At 32.2% G+C, this 22,076-nt stretch overlaps 1 protein-coding gene across 1 annotated transcript in view; it reads left to right on the plus strand.

Annotated features, from left to right (window-relative positions):
* Positions 1–22,076, plus strand: part of LOC143254917 (uncharacterized) — a 133,400-nt gene that overhangs the window by 79,743 nt on the left and 31,581 nt on the right. Inside the window, exons 3-7 of the mRNA XM_076509827.1 lie at positions 12,203–12,268; positions 15,180–15,331; positions 18,294–18,402; positions 20,044–20,368; positions 20,816–20,867. Of these exons, the coding sequence (XP_076365942.1) occupies positions 12,203–12,268; positions 15,180–15,331; positions 18,294–18,402; positions 20,044–20,368; positions 20,816–20,867 (704 nt within the window). The remainder of the gene's footprint in view (positions 1–12,202; positions 12,269–15,179; positions 15,332–18,293; positions 18,403–20,043; positions 20,369–20,815; positions 20,868–22,076) is intronic.

Consider the following 22,076-nt stretch of genomic DNA (forward strand, 5'->3'; position numbering starts at 1 on the left):
TGCTATGCACCTGTGCGTGTTAGAAAAGTGGGAAAGTAATTTATCAAAAGACGTGGATAAAGACCTTGGGGGGTAACTTAATGTGCCATTCTTGACATGCATTCGGAAGGTGTTGAAATGGGCTACCTAACTGCTGAACTGACATTTCGATTCACTTTCTCGTGCTTGTCAGTCAGTCACTTCAACAGTGCAGGCTCGAGGGAAGCGTCATTTGCTGTGTTAAAGATCTCAAAAGGACATTGTTGTAACTTACAAAATACGTTTAAGCGAAAATTTATGACTCTATCGTTGGCTATAAATAATAAATGGATTACTTTCAAATAACGCGAAAGTTAATCAGCGTTTGTGTGTGTATTATTGTTTAGTGACGGTTATTTTGTGTATTAGTTTTACCACAGTGACGACTGTCACCAAGAGATGTGTGATATATATACTTAGATGGATGTATACCTTTCACACACTTTTGTTTATACAGAGGATAAACTTTAAACACCCAGACTTTACCTTTCACACACTTCTGTTTATACAGGGATTGAACTTTAAAACATCGAGACTTTACCTTTCCCTCCTTTGTATACAAATTACGTGTAAATAAACATAAAATAAAATCTGTTGTAGGCCCATATCGTTAGGCATAACCTAAGGTTTCTTGTTGTCGAACATCGGTTATGTTTCACTTATGCAGAATAACTTATGAATAAATTGGTTTGATATATTTTACCTTTTATAAATGTGTTGGAAAACTGAAATAAAACGACTTATGAATAGAGGATGCCTGTAAACATCAATATCAATAAATTCGGTTATCAGCAACTGAACGACATGTTCTGAAAGTTTAACTATACACACAGAGAAAATATCTAATTTTGATACACAAAATACCCTACGTATCTACCAACTGTTTGTTAATAACCCAAACTCTGAAATGTGACGTCCATTTTTACTGGTCACAGTGGTCTTCACAGGCTTCTTTTAGCTATTTCTTATTTCACTATAAAACAAGCTCTAGAGCTCTCCTTGTCTACGTGGTTGTGGGGTTTCACTGGTTCAAACAAACGGAAATATGTGGTACTTAGTACCTAGTACTGTATTTGGAGTTTTACATCATGTTCACAAAGAGTGCAATACCAAAACAATGCTATAAGTTTCATGTGATCAAGGCTTCTGTTGACCATTCTCACTTGGAGAGATTTAAGGTTATAAATACCATACGTCATGGCTGTGCATGGCCTAATGACTAGTTTGCTGGGCTGCGTATCGGGAGGTCTGTGGTACAAATTGGCATTTCTGCTGCTGAATGTGCTCCGAATTTTCAAAGTGCCTCCTCATCTCTATTCCGATGCCTATGTTTATAATTGGGTCCCTGAAATATTAATGGTAGCACATGTTTTGTAAATAACCACTTGCGAATGTTCAATATTTTATTTTGTGTTCTATTCAATATTTAAAACTTTTTATACCCCAAGGTTTTTTTTAAAGATATGATAATTTTACAGGTATGTTTGTACCAGTTAAAAAAATCGAAATTTTGTTAATTTTAGTTAATATTAACACGACAGACTTTTTCATGTTAATGTTCGAACTGAATCTGATTATCAAATTTCTTCTCTGGTTATTGCCATTGTTCTTATGGATTAGTTTTAGCGCCAACAGCGTGGAAATAAGACTCACTGTATATCGTGTGAATGGTTCTTCATAATTCGTTATCTATTTGTTGTTATTTATCTCTATACTAATCATTAAATAGCGTTAAACGGGATATTTAATTGTTTGTGTCATACTTTTGTAAATCTGTTACCTCTTGTGATTTAAAATTGTTGTAGTTGCCACATTGTTAACGGAACTTCACGAGTCAGGCATAAGATTGGAAACAGTTTGGATTTCAGTATTATTTTATTTGAATGCACCGATGAACTGGCAAACTTGTCTTATTCCAGGAATGGGTCAAGCGATCCACGGTATCAACGGGGAAAACAGACTACATTAACACTTCTAAGTACATATCAATAAAAGTAAAGAATAATTTATAACAATATTTCAACCACACTGCATCTGCTATGTCCAGTACCAATGAAACCCTTCTTACAATACTAGAATCTACCAGGCTAGCTGGAATACGACAGACGTAATGGTGGACTGGACGTAATTTACAAAATAAAATTTGGATAACTATTAATCAGGCAATATTATTTATTTTCTATCATTCAGACGAACTGGCAAACCAGCAGGTTACTTGTTCTTCCCAGAACTGGTCAAGTAATTACAGTAGTAATTCTTACAACTTGCGAGCCAAAACAAAGAACGTGTTATGATATTTCAACCGGAGTACATCTATTGCGAATGAGGTCTTTCTCGCTGGTGACCTTTCCCCTTCCGTTTTTGTTTGACTCTGGTCTTTTATTGCGCAATTTTGATATTGAATTTAGAGACAGTTTCTGCCACCGCAAGTCTGCTGTTAACAAACAAACCAAGTAGTACTCAGACGAAAAATAAACACCTGATGTGAACTTCTGATGCTGTGATTAGCATCTCAGTAACTTCTCTGTCAAATGTAACATGGTGCGTTATATAGATCTAATCAAAAGCGCCTTAGATGTGAAAAACATGTGTGACCAAAAAAAGAATTGAATGTACGTCAATACTGATGGCGGCTGCCAATTTTGAATCCACTCCTTTAACTCTTTTTTGGCCACACTTATTTTACACTTCGTGTTTTTTTATTAGGTATTATGACTCTTTGCCAAAACACACCAACAAACCACAGCAAGTAACAAAGTTGCACTCTATAGTAACAAACAGTAGTTTTAGGATCGCAACTCTATTATTCGGAACAGACCTTTTCTTTACAGAAGCAGCCATACTCTTTAAAATGTATAGTGGTAGATTTTCTTCTCTAAAACAGTGTTAATAACTTTCTACGAAGGTCGAAATGTCGTTCTGTACTTTATATTAATACGAGTTTTAATACTCAAGCCAGCCGTCTTGAGGTACATTTTTACTTCAAGTGAAAATGTAGTCATCACGAAAAACGGATCATTTTTACTTTCAGGAACGTATAGTAAACATTTTAAACCGAGAGCTCACGTGGATTTTTTTGCGTAGGCGTGTGAGGTTTTATTTGTCAAAATTGAGCGGTTTTTTTTTTTACTGACTTTGCACTTGTGACTTATGGCCCGACATGGCCAGGTGGTTGAGGCACTCGACTCGTAATCCGAGGGTGGCGGGTTCACATGCTCGCCCTTTCAGCCGTAGGGGCATTAAAAATGTGATGGTCAATCCCACTATTCGTTGGTAAAAGAGTGGTTCAAGAGTTGGCGGTGGGTGGTGATAACTATTTACCTTCCCTCTAGTCTTACACTGCTAAATTAGGGACGGCGAGCGCAGATAGCCCTCGTGAAGCTTTGCGCGAAATTTAAAAAAACCAAACCATGTGGCTTATATATACCAAATTTCACATTTAATTGTAAAGATCTATCGCTGTATCAAATTTGAAAATAATCCATAAACGTTAAGTATATTAAGTATAAACGTTAAGTATATTTTTATATCAAGTAAATTTTCTTTAGAGAAAAAAATCAACCAGGAAGAAATTCAATCAAAATTGGAGATTTTATATCTCGTGTGTTTCTTACCTTGAAATTCTGATATGTAATAAGGGTTCAGTAGAGCACATCCACTGAAAATATGTGAAAAGTTTGGATTGACAGATTCCGAGTTACAGATAGGAGAAAATCGCTAAACTATCACTTCTGTCAATAAAATAATGTATTCTGCAAGTTAGTTTGGCCGCTCGACACACTACAGTGCGTCTTGATTTAGCGAATAACTTACAGCGTACTAGTTTAGATTAATAACGAAGTGTAAGTAAGTAGAGATTTAGTAGTGTTTAAAATAAATGTTCGGATATTACAAAAGCCTTATTATCGTGTGACAAGTCTATAGCGAAGAGCTATCTTAAATGCCTTTACGTCTAGACTTAAGTTTTGGTTTGAATTTCGCTAAAAGTTACTTGTGGGATATCTGTGCTAGCCATCCCTATTTTAGTAGTAATATACTAGTAGGAAGGCAGTATGTCAACATCACTCACCGCCAACTTTTAAGCTACTCTTTTTTACTAATGAATAGTGGGATTGACTGAAACTTTATAATGCCCCTACGACTGAAAAGGCGAGCATGTACGGTGACAGGGATTCAAACCCGCGACCCGCAGATTGCGATTCGAACGCCCTCACCACCAGGCTATGCCAGGCACGTATAATTAAATTTTGTCCAAGGCTTAAACCCCTATATATGAGAGAGAGAATTAGACAAAAAGTGAACTATCTCAGCTTACATTTATTCACCGAGATTCGTTGGCATAAACTTAATATCTAGACATTTGTCCAGTTTATGTTCGAAATTGTTTATACGTTCTGAGTCCAACTGAAGAGAAGCGCATGATAATTAATAAATCAACCACATATACCCGCTATATGGAGAACTGACGAGTCATTTCGTCCAATACCATGGTTCTCGCCCCGCAGTGGCATAGCGGTATGTTTGGCGACTTAACACCGCCAAAAACCGGGTTTCGATACCTTCTGTGGGTAGAGCACCGATAATCCTTTGTGTAAGTTTGTGGCTAATTCTAAACAAACAAAAAACCAGGGATCTTTGGGCCAGCTGTAATAGGACATATATGGTACTGATTGAAACTCTGTATAATTAATAAAAATAACGCTAGTTAGTTACTTTAATAAATACTATAAAATTAAAGTGATTTCCTAGTGTGTCTTTGGTGAGTTTAAAAACCGAGTTTTGATACCCGTCAATGGCACACTGTGTAGGTTTGCGCTTTACAACAAACAGACAAAAATAATATATAATAATTAGTAAAGTGCGCTATATTAGTTATGTCTGCTGCCGACGAGGCCTTTCGTACAATATAAAATGGTTATTCGCCCTGAAATTCGATACAGCAGTATAAAATGTCAATACAGATCATTTGCACATGCTCATCCATGATCAGTGTGTTTATTGAAAAATGTTACACTTTAAGCCAACTTTTAGAACACTGTCACGTGGAAACTGATGATCATTCCTCACTCGTTCCTACACTTCAAACAGATGTACAAACTCCAGTCAAAACAGTACGTACTAATTTTAGCAACTAAATTTAAATATTCCCTAGAAGGATGGGGTAGCATCCAACGTTACATGTATAAATATACGCTTCCCCTTATATTTACACTTCAGTCAAGCGTATGGAAGGCATTCTTGTTAGAACTACCGTGCTTCGTGTGTGTGGTAATTTTTTTTATTTTTACAGATTTTTCAATGCGCTTGATTCCTCAGAATGGCTTAAACTAAACGTTCAGTTTGCAGTACCTTACCAAAGAGTAATTTCTGAAATGTCTTTAAGTGTGTACGTACAGACTTCAGTGTTTCTAAACCTTACAGGTCGGTTACGTTAGGCGGTAGTAACTGCAACTTTTATTTTGTTTATTTACAGATTATTTGTGATAGCATTGCACTCGGTTATTTCGTGTATTAGGTGCCGCCGAACCGAAAGGTCAAAGGTTCGTGCAGTAATCCCACCGTATACACTTTGTAATTATGGGTGCGTTATAAGAGTTACGGTCAAATCAATTATTTGGTTCAGAGTTTGAAAAAGCCCTTGGGGGCCCAGTGCTGCTGACTGGCTGCCTTGACTCTGACCAGTAGTTAAAAAACACTATAACTGAATCCTAGGGGTCCCTGATCTGGCAGTTGAGTCCATATCCCGCTTAAGGTGATGTTTTTGTTGAAAATACTTATATATACAATTAGATGTCCTTTACAGTAATATAAGAACTATATTGACTTCTATCACGCTGTTTACATGACGCCACATAGTAGAGGTTTAATGACAAAAACCGGTTCGTTATAATATACGTATATATTAATTTAATAAACATATTTTTTTCTCAATTTAGCTGTTTAGTAAGTTTTCGGATTTACAACGCTAAAATCAGGAGTTCGGTGGACACAGCATATAGCCTGATATGGCTTTGGTATAAGAAAACACACTCAATTTAGCAAAATTAATATTCGATTAGGCTTAATTTATCTGGATAAACAACATAAATGTCAACATTATAGATGTATATGAAAAGTAAATTCGGAACAACTTGTTTGGATAGTGTCACTAATAACTTCCTCTGAGAGTGAATGATCTCGAATCAAGCCTTTCTTAATATTATACACACTTGCTGCATATAATGGTATAATCTTTTTTTCCAAAGATTAGACAAGACAATGAAGTGTATATTTTATATTTAGAATTATTTGGTGTTTTTTAACATCCGCAAGTTTGATAAAATATGAATTTGTTATCCTTGTTTGTCGCTACTATACCGCCATCTACTGACCATTTCGAATTGAATGTCTGTTTTTGAAAAATAAAAATAAAATTTGCAAACTTAATAACTTTATTCATGATTACTTCCTACCTTGGTTATAAATGTTTTGTTTTTTTAATCTAACGGCACTGTGATAGTTTCCTTTATTTGAGAAAACAAACAATTACAGTGAACAATAACATTTGGTGACAGAAAATTATATTTGAAAACTGAAATATATAATCCATTGATTTGATTCACTGGCTGTTTCTGCTTTTAAGACAAATGTCTATAACTTGAGTTTTGGATTGTTTGTAGTAAATCATTTGTAAATTGTTTCATTTACATGTGATGAAGATGGTAAAACAACGGTATGTAGAACTCGCATTGTAATGTTTTTCGAATGTGTAGTAAATTTTATGATTTTGCCAATGATAATGAGGTTTCTACATCTTTTTCTACATGCTGTAAGCGGTATCATTTTTTAAATGTGACTCTTTGCTTTCACAGACACGACTAATTGTACACGGTCATCCAACGAGTGAAACTCCGTTAATTTCCTATGGGAAGAATATAATACAGTGTGGTATATCTCATTGTAACGGGAATAACGTTAGAATCTTTTGCCACGAGAGCACGTTCTGCTGGTATTGAATAGATAGTCTTAGTGTATGGTTTAGTAAGACGTATTGAGTTGCTTAAGAATGATAATGAGTACAGTTCGCACTCCCAAAGCTGACCCGTGAGATAAAAAATGCCCTCCATGATATGATAGGAAACAGAATATTATTTAAAAAAAAAAACCACCTTTGGTTCGTCTGAAATAAAACTTGTTCTACGACATTACTGCATGAAATGAATACAAATAATCACTGCTCAGGCTATTTAGGTGGGAAATAACTGAATACTTGAAGTGACACGGAAAGGGAAAGCACGAGGTTGTCTGTGTGTGTATGTGTTCGCATTCACGCCTGAGCGTCGTGGCTTCGCAAGATTAACCTTACGACCTGCGAAAACTGGCTTTCAGTGGCACCTAGGGAGAAAAACACTGAATCCGCAGTTGTCATAACTACATCAGTTTTTCAAAGAACTGTGTAATCGTTGTGTAGTCGAGTTTTCACTGTATTCAAATGGCACGTGTACAGGCTAGGTGAAGTCCTCAAACTATAATCCCATCAGATACAGGACATACGTATTTACTTACCGCACCACAAACATGAATTTGTCATAAACAGAGAAGGATCTGACACAATCGTATTTACCTTGCTTTTAGTTAGTTACTTCTTACCCCCACCCCCGAACGTTTTTTTATATCACTTTCTGCAATTTTGAATTGTTTGGGGAACCCCAGAACTGGATTATGTTTTATGGTTTTAAGAAATAATTGTTTGAAGTGAAATGTAACTTCTAAATATAAACTCTCTTTGATGTGTATATAACAGAATATTTGTCAAATACAATGATGATAACAAACAACAAGGAGTCTAATAAAGATTATTCGTAATAGTGAACAAATCTGGTTATTTGTGGCCTGCTTAACTACTAAATGGATAGAACTGATTACAACCCACCATATATGCTAAACAGTGATGAAATATGTATTTGATTTTACTTAGATTTATCTCTCTGGGTTCTGTGATGTGTTAAATTCAAAACCTTAAGCAAATGAAGTTATTAAAATTCTTGATAATATCCACACAGTGGATATGATAAAACAGATTTATAAAATTTTAATATGATGAAAGGATGATAATGCCAAAACGTAGGGATGAATACACAAAAACCGTACAAATATCCCTAAGTAGTCAGTAAGTACAGAGTCTTACAAATTTAGACTGTATTGCATTGTTCACTTTAAATGATTTTATTCAAACCTGAATTCATATATCTGAGAGGAATTCAACATTTAATTGTAGATAAAAGATATTCTTATAAAATTTGGTTACTTGTGTTGTAATTTTTGTACTTTTCATATTCCCATCCTTACATCATAGTTAATTTTTGTAAAAAAAAAAAAATTACTTGTTTTCTCTCTTGTTTAACAATTTCATTGAAGTAGGTTGATAAGAGAAAATTTATTTTAGTTTCATAATTCAATGGTGATATATATTGTTATTTGTAATGATGAGAAACCAATTTGAAGTAAAAATGTATCTCTGGATGGCTGGTATGGCACATGTCTTGGCACACATTTGACTACAAAAGTTTATTAATCATACTGGTCATAATCTTGACATTTTTGGACTTAATGTTGAGAAACTACAGTAAGGAAATGACATGAAAATTGTATAGCTGTACCATTCCTGTATTTTGTTTGCATTCTTTTACATTTACAAAATGGATTTTATTACTTCTTTTGCAATGTTTATTCCCCTTGAATTACAGTTAGTGTATTTTCTGAATGTGGCCAGTAAAATTTAATATTATGTGTATTGTTTTAAAGGCTGTAACTTACCTTTAGCAGTTATTTGTGAACATCATAGAGTAATAGATTTAATGTGGAAGCATTTGTTTCTCATGCCCATCCCTACATACTAATCACTACCATGTTTAGTGATTTTTAATTTTAGAAACAGGCTAGTTAAAGCTTTCATCTCAGTAAGGTCTTCTACTGAGCCTACCTGGTAACTAACAGTTTGTTTTTGATTTTCAAAGAAAGCACCAGAATCATTCAAAAACTGAAATCCTAATGTTGTGGCAAAAGTTTAAATAAATTTTAATGGGATGGAAAGTTTTGCCTTCATTCCTTCAACAACTTATTATGAGCTTTGAAGGTTTCTCATAACTGCTTGATATCCAATTGGTTGGGTGGAGACTCTGGCCATGTACTGCTCACTGTAGGAGAAATGAAGATTATGGTTGATCTTATCATCACCAAGTAATTATCTCTTTGTGTTGTCTGATGTAGTAAATTGTCTTTAAGTCTTTGAAATAAAATGAATGATGTGAGTAGTAAATGAAATGAAACATTGTATATAACATAAAGAATACTGTTTATCTTAATTTATAATCTGTTTTTATGATAGTATACATAATAAACATGTCTTTACTCTCTGATGTTTACCTTTCAACCTGGAGCAGCAGTTACCATGAAGACTTTAGACATTTTTACTGTAAGAACTAGTACATGATCAATTTGATGAATGGCTTGTGTACTTTTAGTTAGCATTAACTGTGTTACTTCATTTCTTTAAATCTTTTATCTACAGTAAAAAATTGAATTTTTCACAAGAACTACACTATTAAATGTTAAAATTAAGAAACAAATTATTAAAGGGGAGACTTTACATTGGTACTTGTAAACTTTGCCATTTTATTGGATTGTTGTTAGGACGAGAATCTTTTGTTTTAAAGTTTCATAACCATCATCTTTAAAGACATTTACTGTGTTTCAAATACAGTCCACACTTATGTAGTTCACATCTGATAAAGGCAGGATCATCTGGAAAAATACTGAGGCATTTTGTATAATTCTTTGTTGTTGATCTATTTTCAAAATGTTTCATGGTTCTATCTTGCCAAAAATGGATTATTCAGTGAAGTAAATGTTTTAAACAGTTTTTTTCTTGGTCAAGTTAAGTAATGATATATTAAAATGACAGGCATTTGAGTGTAACATGGCTATGAAAACTAGCAGTGATTGATGACACCAAATGAAATTACTTAACATTATATTAGTAAATATAGAATTAAAAGAGTAAAGTCATTGTATATTTTATTCTTATTTGTCAGAACAGGAAAGGGTTTGAAACTTACAATATTTACTTGTAACTCACTTAAATTCAGCTCAAATTTTACACTACGGTTATTTTAAGAACAGTTGAATGAGGGCAAAGGAGAATGCATTATAATATTTTAACCACACTACATCTGCCATCACCCCATACCAGGACTCATCAGGCCAGCTGGGGTACAACACACATTATAGGCACTATTCATATAGTTAAGTTTTATGAACAACTTTTGTGGTGTGAACCAGATTAAACAAGTGAACTGTAATTCTTGTGAATTCCATTTAGGTCATTTACTAATGAGATTTCCACTGTAAGAAATAATAACACAACATTGTTACTATTATTGATGTGGATGAATTTATTTTATACAAACTTTTCTTTGGCCACACCCTTTTTGGTTAGAGCAAAAGTTTCCTGATACTGGTCTTTATGTCCTGGAAAAGGCCTTGTTTTCACTAGGTTTGGGAGAGGTACTGTGGTTTGACATATTTTTACACATTTTCCCTTAATTTCAATCCTTAAATTCTTAGAATTTTTTACTGGATCTTATTAGCAGTAAGAATGTTAGTCAAGATCTTTCAGCAGACTGTTAATATGTACACTATTTAAATTTCATGTCTTTGAAGAACATTCATAAGATTTAATACAGTTGAACTTAGCAAAACAAGTTAAAATACATGATAGAAAAGTTTAATGTTTTGTAAAATTAAATTTAAACTTTCTCTACTGTTCTTTTATTTTTTAAATGTGATGTGCTGATTTTGTTTGTTAACTTTTGGCATTTATTTGTAAATTTCAGGGTCATTCAAAAAAATTGTTAGCCTAGTAGAGAAAAAAATGTTAACATTCACATTTTTCTGTCAATATAGTTCTTGTTTATGTCAGTTCACTATGTTCAGTGCTGGTCCAGCTTTACTATGCTCATCTGGTAAACATACTTGTCCTGAATGTCCAGAAATTTTTGACCACTCTGATTGCATTCGTTTCTGTAAATTTTAATTGACCAACTCACTTAGGAAGGCCCTCATAAAATTTCTGCAAAGAATAAAAAAAGGCTGGTAACCAACTAACTCAGTAAAATAAAACCAAGTAATTTGAACTCTTAACTTGGTTGGGTCCTGCTATATCATTAAATGGGTCAGGCTGTACACACTCTGAAAGCCTCCCATAGATCCATAGAGACAGTGCTTAATTTATGCCAGTTCTGAGATAAGGAACCTGTTTTGGATTTTCTTTTTTGTTTTTTTCAAATATAAAAGCTTAAACATTGTAATAACTTTTAAGATTGTCTTGGTTGCAATGTGAATTGATACTTGTCCAATGTAGTCAATTACATTACTTCCTTCCAGCCCTATCCAAATAATGACCTCAATACTGTTTAAATTTTTACTTTTCCAAACTCAAAACTCTCAATTCTTAAACACATGTTGACAAAAATCCAATACATTTTCTTTCTATCTTCATAACAGACTCTTTTTGAAGTTTTTATGAAAGGACTTTTACAGTTAAGCATATAACAAAAGGGAAACTTCAATCGCTGCAGCCATAATTGGAGCTCAAATTGGTCAAGAGATGGAGCTGTGAGCTAAAATTTTGTAATTGGAAAAAAACTTACAGCCTTTTTATGAGTCACAAATTCAACAGTTGTAGTTAATATATTGTAGAATTTTAATCCTGTGATTTTTTTATTTTTAAAGTGAATGAGACAGGTGATCTTTAGTTTTACCTGTTCGCACTACATTAAACAAATGACACCAACTTCTAATCTAATGTTTAAAAAGGATATTCATTAGCCTGCATTTAGCTTTCATAGCAAAACTCTACTCAAATTTGAAATTGCATTCTTGAACTTTTGATGTGATGTAAGTAGTACAATAATAATAATAACAATTGCATATTCTGGTGTCACCTTTGTGGTTTGCTTGGAAGGAAAGTTTGCGCATATTAAATACACATTTAGTACTTCATGATAACTGTATTACTAGTTTAAAAGTGATAACAAAAATACAGTTTTTCATTTCTTTCATTAATAAAATTTTATTTATATATTTTACTATTGTTGCCTGTGATATAATGATGTACTTTTTCTGTAAAACTTTAATTTTATAGAGATGGCAGCGACGTTGGTTTGTTCTGTATGATGATGGAGAACTTACTTACTCTGTCGATGAGCATGTAAGTAACCATTTCACTTAACCAAAAACTTAGAATTTTCAAAGCTTGTATGTTTATATTTTAAATGATTGGTTCCTACCTTTTGTGTCTTTTAAAAACATTATTTACAGAGTGTGTGTGTTCAGAATAGAAATATTGTTTCAACATCCATGTTGTGTTTTACATTTATTATTTCCTATCTTATTAGAAGTAAAAGAACAATGTAATCTCTCCTTTAATGTTGGATTATATTCATTTACCTTGTGCCTGAAATGCTACAGTATATTTGTTTTTCAAAGGTTGGAGGGAACAGTAACATAAGATTATGAGATGGTGAGCTTAGTGAGAACTCTGTACTTGGAATACAATAATTATGTTAAAATTGGGGGAACATTTTTAGAAATAACAAGCAAACACTTCAGTGAATTTCAGAACTAAAAAAAGGCTTAACTATAATTATTTAATGACTTCTGTCAGAGAAGCTGCTAAAAATTCTATAGTAATGATTTTAATTCATAACAAATAGTCCTAGTTGTGAGTAATAGGCAAGCTATAAAAATATTCTATAGTTACTTTATCCTAGATCATTGGATAACATCACCACTAGCAGTATGTTTGGTCTTTAATTGCAAAATGTTGAAAAAAGATATTTATTTTAAACAATTTTTTTCTTCCTATTTGCCATTATTACATGATTTTGTGAAAATGTGGGTAAAGTCCACCTGTCATTGGGGTAGTGGGGAATTTGAGAATCATTTTCTCTGTAGATGAACCAATTATATATTAGCTTAAAGAAAATAACCAAGTTTTAAGTCTTTGAATAATTTTGTTTCTCTGCACTATCTAAATATCTGGTTTATGGGTCCTGTAACATTTACATATTTCCAAAAATATAAAATATTCTGTTGTGTGTTTGCAGTGCTTATTCTGTTTTTAAAATATCAGTTTTATTTATTTAAATTTTATTGTTGTTGTTTTTATTATTTAATATTTTCAAAACAAAAGTTATTCCTTTAACTGATACAGTTTTTATTCTGTTCTCAGTTTTATAAACATTTTAATTAGAAAGGCCAATATTTGCAAGCAAATGTGATATGTCTCCCCCACCAACATTATTGGACAAGAATATGGTAGAGAGAATGATATTCAAGACTGCATAATGAGTCATAAACTACAGTATTTATATTTCAGGGAGATACATGCTGGAAAGAGTATCAGTTTTGCATTTGAATCCATAAAATCAGAATGGGGACATGAAAAATCATCCCAGGTATATTAAGCAATTATTTGTGCTTTCCAAATTTCAAGATATTTGGCTCATAAATAAGAGTGAGGGACATTTTTATTAGCATTTAAAAGAAGAAAGAAGTGTGGTAAATACAATAATTTTTCCTTTTTATAGAAGAGGGAAAATACACAAGATTTTTTATTGCACTGTAAATGAAGAGTGAGTGCCTTGTGACATGTTTTCTTGTGCATTAGCAGCCCTCAAGTGCATTATAAGGACATTAAACATGATACTCAAAAAATTTATAGGATAGGAAAAGAAAAAAAAAAGAAATTACAAAAATTAGAATTTAACATCCCAAACTGTTAAAATAGACATCTTCTTCAGGGTGGAATGGGAATCTGGGTTTGTTTGTTTTTTTACCATGTAGGAGCTTGATGTCCCTGGTTGGAGAAGTTTTACTAATTAAACTATTTTGAAATTATAATACCATACATTTTAACCTGGTATTTTTACAGATTGACACTGATAGTTCTGTTTATTTAGTAAATATTGACTTTGTAATGTCAACATTCAAACAGTACACATTTAGTTTTTCAAACTTAACTGTTTCGTGTCTTCTTGAAGGAGAAGAGTGCATTAAACTTACCATATAAATATAAGAATAGTTTTTTACTTTCTCATTCTTGTTACAATTAAAGCTAGGGCCTAGGAGAGAAATACTGGGCCCTACTGCTTCCTCTGATTCTGGTCCCCCTCATTCTCTCTTACCTCTCACCCCTTCGATTCTGTATATTATTTTTTCCTCTTGCAAGACTGGTCATCAACATATAAATACTGCTATATTTTCATTAACTCTTATGTTCTGTGATATCAGAGTTTCTTCATAGAATAAAAAATGTCAAGTCATTGTTATATGCAATATTCCAGGAGAGCAAACTCTATTACAGAAATGTTCTATTGAACGTGTGTAATGCAAGAGTAAACCAGTTACTGTTCTTTGTTGCTTCGTTTAGTTGAAAAAACAAACAAAAGGTATCAAACATTGTTTGAGACTAAGCACTCACATAAAATTAGTTTTTGACTACAAAGTAGATTTTTACTGAATTGTATGTGTTTTACTTGTTTAATTTTTTTTACTGAATTGTACATTTTACTTTAATTTTTTTACTAATTTGTATGTGTTTTACTTGTTTTATCTTCTATTCAACTGGATCACAAACTTAAAAGATGTAAGTGTATCATGTGACAGATCATAAGTTTGCTCCAAAGTCTGAAGTATTTTAACTCAGAAGGTTATAGAATATATTTATGAGTAGAAACAACTTATCCAAGTCAATATAATAGTTGAACATGTAAAACTCATAGTGGAAAACTTTTTTTAAAAAAAGAGAGAGAGAGAGAGAGAATATCTGTAAGTATCTCAAGTTTTACCAGTCTTTTAAAAGATATACTTATTTTGATATGTCTTGTAACTGATTTAGTCTGTCATTTAATAACTTTTTGCTTATTATATATTAAAAAAAATATTTTTATCAAGATATTGTAGTTATATTTTTATAATCTTATAATAAAGTGAACAACTAAACTTTATCTTGACATAACCCTAGTGATGACATGCATGACTCAAAAGCAGTTGAGGTGTGGGGTGAGTTAGCATAGCTCAGTCAAGTCAACTAACTAACTAACTCATCCATTTCTTAGCCTGACACAGTACCCCAGGCAGTGATAGACATGAATAAAGTACTGGAGGTGTCAGATGGTGAGAATGTCACAGGAAACCAGTTTGCAATTGCTATTACAGCCCCAGACAAAGTTCACTTTATCAAAGGAATGAGCAAGGAAGAAAGAAACTGGTAAGTGAGATTGAATTGTTAACATGGGTGTTTGCAGAATGGAGCAGGAGGGACTTTTGGCCCTCCTTGGAATTTGAGAATATAATTTATTCAATAAATGTATTGAAATATAATACTATTCAAGTAGTACTCCTCTTCCAGGTTAGCTTGGTAATAAGCCTGGGTGCTTACAACCCTAAAAATAATATTTTGATAGATGTAGTAGGCACAGCACAGATAGCCTATTATGTAGTTATGTGCTTAACAACAAACAAACATTATAGGTATATTTTGTCATTAATGAAATAGATAATATACCAGTACTACTTCAGTGGTTTTGAGTATAGTGTATAATTACATTTGTATACTTTAGTTAGGTACACAAACAAAAGCCATAATCAACCAAATAAAACTTCAAGGTAATGACTTGCCCTTATTCTGTTGATGCATGTGACTGTTAATGCAACTTTTGAAAGGTTCTTTCCCTATCAGGTATGTGTAACAAAATCTGAAATCATACTGTGGCATTTTACACCCACTAAAAGTTGTGACAATGAAATACTGTTTAAATTTATTAAAATAAATATTACTTTTTTTCTGATGTATATATAATATAAACATAATTAAACAGTGTAAAAGTAGAAATGATAACTAAGCTAGATATGTGAAAAATTCATGGTTTTGATTTAACAATATAATTGTTCTTATATGGATTAAAGTGCTAGAAACTATCAACTGCATGGACTGTTGGTTATATGTTCCTTACTTGGTATAACTTAATATAGATCTATGTTCACAGATGTTGGTTGTATGTTCATTGTTTGGTATCACTTAATACAGATCAGATATATGTTCACAAATGTTGGTTGTATGTTCATTACTTGGTATAACTTAATACAGATCTATGTTTACAGATGTTGGTTATATGTTCATTGCTTGGTATATCTTAAACAGATCTATGTTCACAAATCTTATGACAGTTTTGGCTCCTTGGAAATAAGTAAAGTAGTTTACAACACCAAGTTACTTAATCTGGTTATTACTTGTTAAACTGAGGATTTTTTAAAATTAACAAATCTAATCTCTGTGTTTTAAATGCTCATTCTTACCATAGATATTAAGCACTTTTGCATTATTTTGCTACAAATGCTTTAAGATTCTCACAGAAGTTATATAGAGATGAAACCCATCTCTTTATAATACTCTTCAAATTGTTCATCAGTATGCTTGTATTAACGGTTGTTGGAACGTGACCGTGAAGAGGGCAGTGCTCATGGGAGGTACAAATCTAACAAAGGCTGTTGAGTTTCAAGGTACTTAGGTTTGATTAATAACATTCATTAGTGAGTTGTAAGAATAGACTTCTTCACCACACGTCTGGTGTGCTTCATGCTGCTATGTGAAATAATCAGTGAAATAGGAGTCATCATAAAAAATTATTATAAACTCAGCAATTAAGAAATTTATTATTTCAAGTGAAGAAGAGAATATCCTTGACTTGTGTTATCAAAGTTAATTAATTTTATTTCTATATAATGTTTAAAAAGGATGTTTTTACCAGTGCTAATATTGAAATCACAAAAAATAAATTAAATCTCATCCCAACCACTTAGAAACTATTAAACTGGAACATCAAGTTAACTATGTAGTGAATTATCATTGAGGGCATTTACCTCTATAAATTATCACCTTGGGAGGGACCAGTTATAAAGTAGTTTAGGCCTTTAGGCTTTTGTAAACTGGAAGTGATTTTTTGTTAGCATTTGCCTTTACATTTTCAGAATATGCAACAAATTGTTGGGCTTGTTTTTCCTAGTAATTGGCATTTATTCCTGGAAACATTTACGTTTTTGTCAGAGACAATATTTTGGGAAAAGTACTATAAATAAAAATAACATTCACATTACTTGCTCAGAGAGCATACATGCTTAATTAAATGTAGAATGTAACACATGCTTTAAAGAGTTACTGATGCCTTTTTAAAATAAACTATCTAGTATTTATTCCATTTTGAAATAGTGTTTTCTAATTCAGTTTGTAAAAGTGCATTACTTTTGCTGGTTCACATATTCAGAACTTTCTGATAAACTGTAAATGTGTAATAAACTTCAAATAATTAATCATTTTAATAATAGGTATCATATACTAAACTTGTCATCAGTCGACATTAAACTTTCAAAAACAGAGTTGTAATACTTAAACATTGAATATATGTCATATACAAACAAATTATGGTTTTGTTTGTATACCATTTACTACCGGTAAGCTCCATATGTTGTAGTGAGGAAACTTTATATTTTTGCATACAAAAACTTGTAATCAGTGTTAATACCTGATCAAAACTACAAAGGATTGAAAATTAACTCCAATATTAAAAGTATCATTTTATTAATTCTTTCTGTGTGTTTTTTATATTATTACTTACTCTATACAAAACAAATTCATGGACCCACAAGTAAATTGGTGTATAATTAGTTGAGAGGAAATAATACTTATAAAAGGCCATCACCTCTCTGATAATCATTGGGTTTAAGTTAATAAGAAATGTATTAAAACTAAACTAAAAAAATCACAAAATGTTTTTACCAAAGTTATATGAAGAATGTAAAATACGTGCATGGCAGTAATCGTTTGATATTCATTTTCAACTGTCTTAAATCCTCATAATTAGTTTTCTTGTCATTTCATCACCTTGTTGTACATAAGATTATTTTTCTAATGCTGATATCTTAGTATTGTGTTAATTGTTGTAAATATGTAAAGTGATTAAATTTAAAAAATTAAATTAGTTTGTCAGTTTTGAACTTCTTCCAAATGACTATTTTTGTACATTTTCTCTATGAATATTACTTTTATTAAAATACTAGCCAAAAAAAATATAGATGTTAGGGTTTAATTACTTAAGAAATTATTCAGTGACTTCTTTTATTTCTTTTGTTACCTTTCAACAAAATTAATTTTTTAATTACTACCATATTCTTAGGTGGTTTGATATTCTGTCAAGGTTTCCATCTAATACAATAAGAGGTAGAAACAAGAGATTTGCAACAATTCCTGGTGGCAAAGCAACTGTGACAAATGTTGGAAAACATGTACGTAATTCTTTGTGTAAGGGTTGTTGTTTGTCTGTGTCTGTATTCTTATTTACCAACTGTAGATAAAAGCTTTTTAACAACACGATGGTCAGTAAACTTTAGTTCAAATGCCTTCTTTCTGTGTTTGTATCTTATGGTTGGCATGCTTTTAGTAGTTTTTTATCTCATTTGGTTTTGTCTAAAACCATTAAAACTAATTTTGCATGATTTTTTTGGCACTTTGCCATATGAAATGTACAGATCTTTTCTAAATGAAATATTCTACTGGATTCATAGCTAGAATTTCACTTTCAGATATTTATTTATATAAATGTAAAATGAAAAACTTCTTAAACAACATGTTAAAAACCAAACAGGTAAATTAGGATTCTGTAGGCTTCATTTGTTATTTATGTCATCATCAGTATACATAACTTTACTGTAATAATAAGTGTTAGGATACTCGCAATAAAAGTTAACTTTGTTCAGATTTGTGGTTTGTTATCATAATAAAAGTTAACCTTGTTCACATTTGTGGTTTGTTATCTCATAGTAAAAGTTACAGCTTTGCAGTAAAATTTCCCAAGTTTGTTGGTTTTCAGTATTCACAGTGTAGGCTGAAAAATACACTACATGTAATGTAGATAAACTAAAATCCTAATAGGGTGCTCAACCTCTTTGAAATAAAAGAACATGTCATGTCCAGGTCTTCCTTCCCCTAATAAACATGTATATTTCAATATGTCACAGGTAATTTTCCTTCAAATCTGTATCTTAGTTTTTATTTCTAAACTTTGACAAGATACAAGGGAATTAATAGTTGATAGGATCATCCAATCAAAACACTTAAGTTATTGGTAACCAACTGATTTATTTAACCTTAAAACTAATGTAATTACTTAATGTGCTAAAAACTGTTTAACTTTATTACATATTTGAATAGAAATTTTTTTAAGAAATAGAGTACTGCAGAAGACAAACATTCCTTGTGGTTTATATGATTTTAAGTACAAAATGTTTTATACCAACTTCAAATCGAATCTTGTCACAATAAGTGGATGAACTTAGTGTTAAAAGCCACAGACCTTTTTGTTTACAACATGAGCACCTGCTCATCCCATCAAATTATTTATCTCACGATATAAATATGAGGTTTTTGCACTTTGATTTTTTATCTCTTTTAAGATTAATATTTTTTTCTCTGGTCACTTTTTGTTATTGTGCAAAACATTGCACATTCATGTTTAAGAGTGATAGTCAGTAACAATTATTTATTGCTACAAATCTGATATTACTGCAACTTTTATGTGATGTAATGATTGTTGGAAATTCTGTTTAAATCATAATTAGTCTTTCATTTTTTATTGAGATATGTTTACAATTAGATATGAAAAGTAGATGTTTATTATTTTGTGCTGGGGATCTACAGTTGTTTTTTTATCTTGTCAAATTTAGACTTTTGGAAAATATCTATCCTTTTTTGCAGATTGCAAACTGCTGAAAAGGCATATCAAATTCTGAAACCTAATCTTTATATTTGGCATGACTTAAACTGCTTAAACTTATGTTCTTGGCAGTTTTAATATTTCAGTGAATTATTGTACTTTTCGTTTTTTAATAACAGTTTCCAACTTACTGTATTTTGTTTATCCATCCTAGAATGTCAACAGTTTTGATTCTCCCGGTGACTTCATTAGAAGTGCCTCAACTCGACAAAGATTCAATACATTCAACTCTGAATTTCCATCACGACCCAGTTCAGATCTCTCCTGGGAACAGGTCCAAAATGCAGGAACAGAGGATGTATTTCCAACAAAGGAAAATGATGCACTTATTGTTGAAACAAAACTCACATCAACACCTGTGGATAAACATGTCAATAATAAGCTAGAAAAGGATGACAGCAGCAACTGGAAACATGTGGAAAGTGAAAACCTGAGAAATATCCTAAATAACAGTGAAAGTATCAGCTCTATGCCTCCTGGTGAGGAAAAAATAAACTATAACTATAGTTTTTAAGAAACACATGTACTTCTTATATTAGTTATAACTTTCTGTTAGTCTTTGCTTTACTGTCTTTTTACTTCATTGTGAGAATATGATAAAAGATAACCTCATGAATATTAACATACTAACAGAATGTAAGATATGAATTCTTATGAATCTTTTAGTGATGATAAAGGCATACTATAATTTACACAATGTTAAAATATGAACTTTTCCTCTGAAATAGTGATTCCTGTAGGAAACAAGTCAGTATTACATAATAGAGCACAACAGAGGACATTCTTTATTCTAAACAGGGTAATGATGAAAATAAAACACGAAAAGAGAAAACTAGATGTCAAATTAATCTTCACTTGGAACCAAACCAGTTAGTTATAGTAGTGTTTTTTTTTTTTTTTTGGTATCACTGTTATTTTTCTTTCAGACATCAAGGTACAGAAGAATTTAGAAGTGGAGAAGCCATTGACTGGAAACAAGTAAGTGTTTCAACATTAGCATGCCACGTCTTGTTTCAATACACTTTAAGCAAAGAATGAAATTTAACTGAGAGTATTTTTAACTTCCCTGTATATTCAAGAACTGAGAACTATGTTGTGTTTGATGATGGTAACAGATCAGAGTAAGTTAGTAGTTTAAATTTTCAGTCCTTATATAGTTTTGCTTACATAACGAAGATTACTGAATTGGAAATTAATGTATACAGTTTAGTGTATACAAGTCAGTGTTCATAAAACAGAAAAAAGTGGAATTTTCTTTTCTAAATATATTTTCAAGTAGACTTACTTATCAAATTAACCAGCTCATAAATTTTATTTTTAACTAGGTGAAAAATGAGTTAGCTCTACATAAGCTGTCTGTACATTCATATCTAATTTACTGACTTTTTGTTTTGATCGATGCTAGGCTGCCACAGTTGACATACTTTACATCGAACTTGTTGCTGTGTGTGTAATCACCTGTTTTGTATTATTTACTAATAACTTTGTTTTTATTTTTTTTATTTTAATGGCTGTTCTTTATTACTGGATGACTACCAAGTTTTTAAAGAACAACATATTGTAATTTATTTTAAATTTAATGTACAATTACACTCGGTGTGGATTCCTGTGCATGGTGAGGGGACCTCCCAGGGAAGGTTCTGTTCTGTCTAGTTACCTTCTCTGGGATCTAAACATCCACCCACGTGTTTGCCATGCATGGCGACCCGTGAAGGGGAGGAGAGAATCCTGGTGGTTGAGGGGTCCAACCCTAACACACCACTTTGGCCTTGAATTCCTGTAGACGGGCAGCCTTTGGGTGGTCCCCCTTGGGTCAATTGGCTGGTCCACTTGGGCTAGAGTCAACCAAGTACCAGTGTTGGAAGTTCTCAACGGGTGTTTGTGGACATTGTGCCTGATGCTGGTGTTTAGGTATAATGCTCACGAAACCTTGGAGTTGCTGCATTGTCCTTGCATGACATTGTAGTGCATCCCCTCGTAGGGCTCCATGGTGGGTGGAGTCAGTGGGTACCGAATATTTTCTTTTTCCCTATGGATCCTCCTTCAAAAAATTTAAATAAAATAGTGAAAAAACAGTCAATAGGTAAACGACCACATCTTGAAGACCCTGAGCAGCAATCTTCAACATCTGTAACACACGTACCTCAACTGTTGGACCTGATGAGGTGTTGAGAGGGATTTGAAGAA

This window comes from Tachypleus tridentatus, chromosome 7 (assembly GCF_004210375.1).
Source record: "Tachypleus tridentatus isolate NWPU-2018 chromosome 7, ASM421037v1, whole genome shotgun sequence".
NCBI lineage: Eukaryota > Metazoa > Arthropoda > Merostomata > Xiphosura > Limulidae > Tachypleus > Tachypleus tridentatus.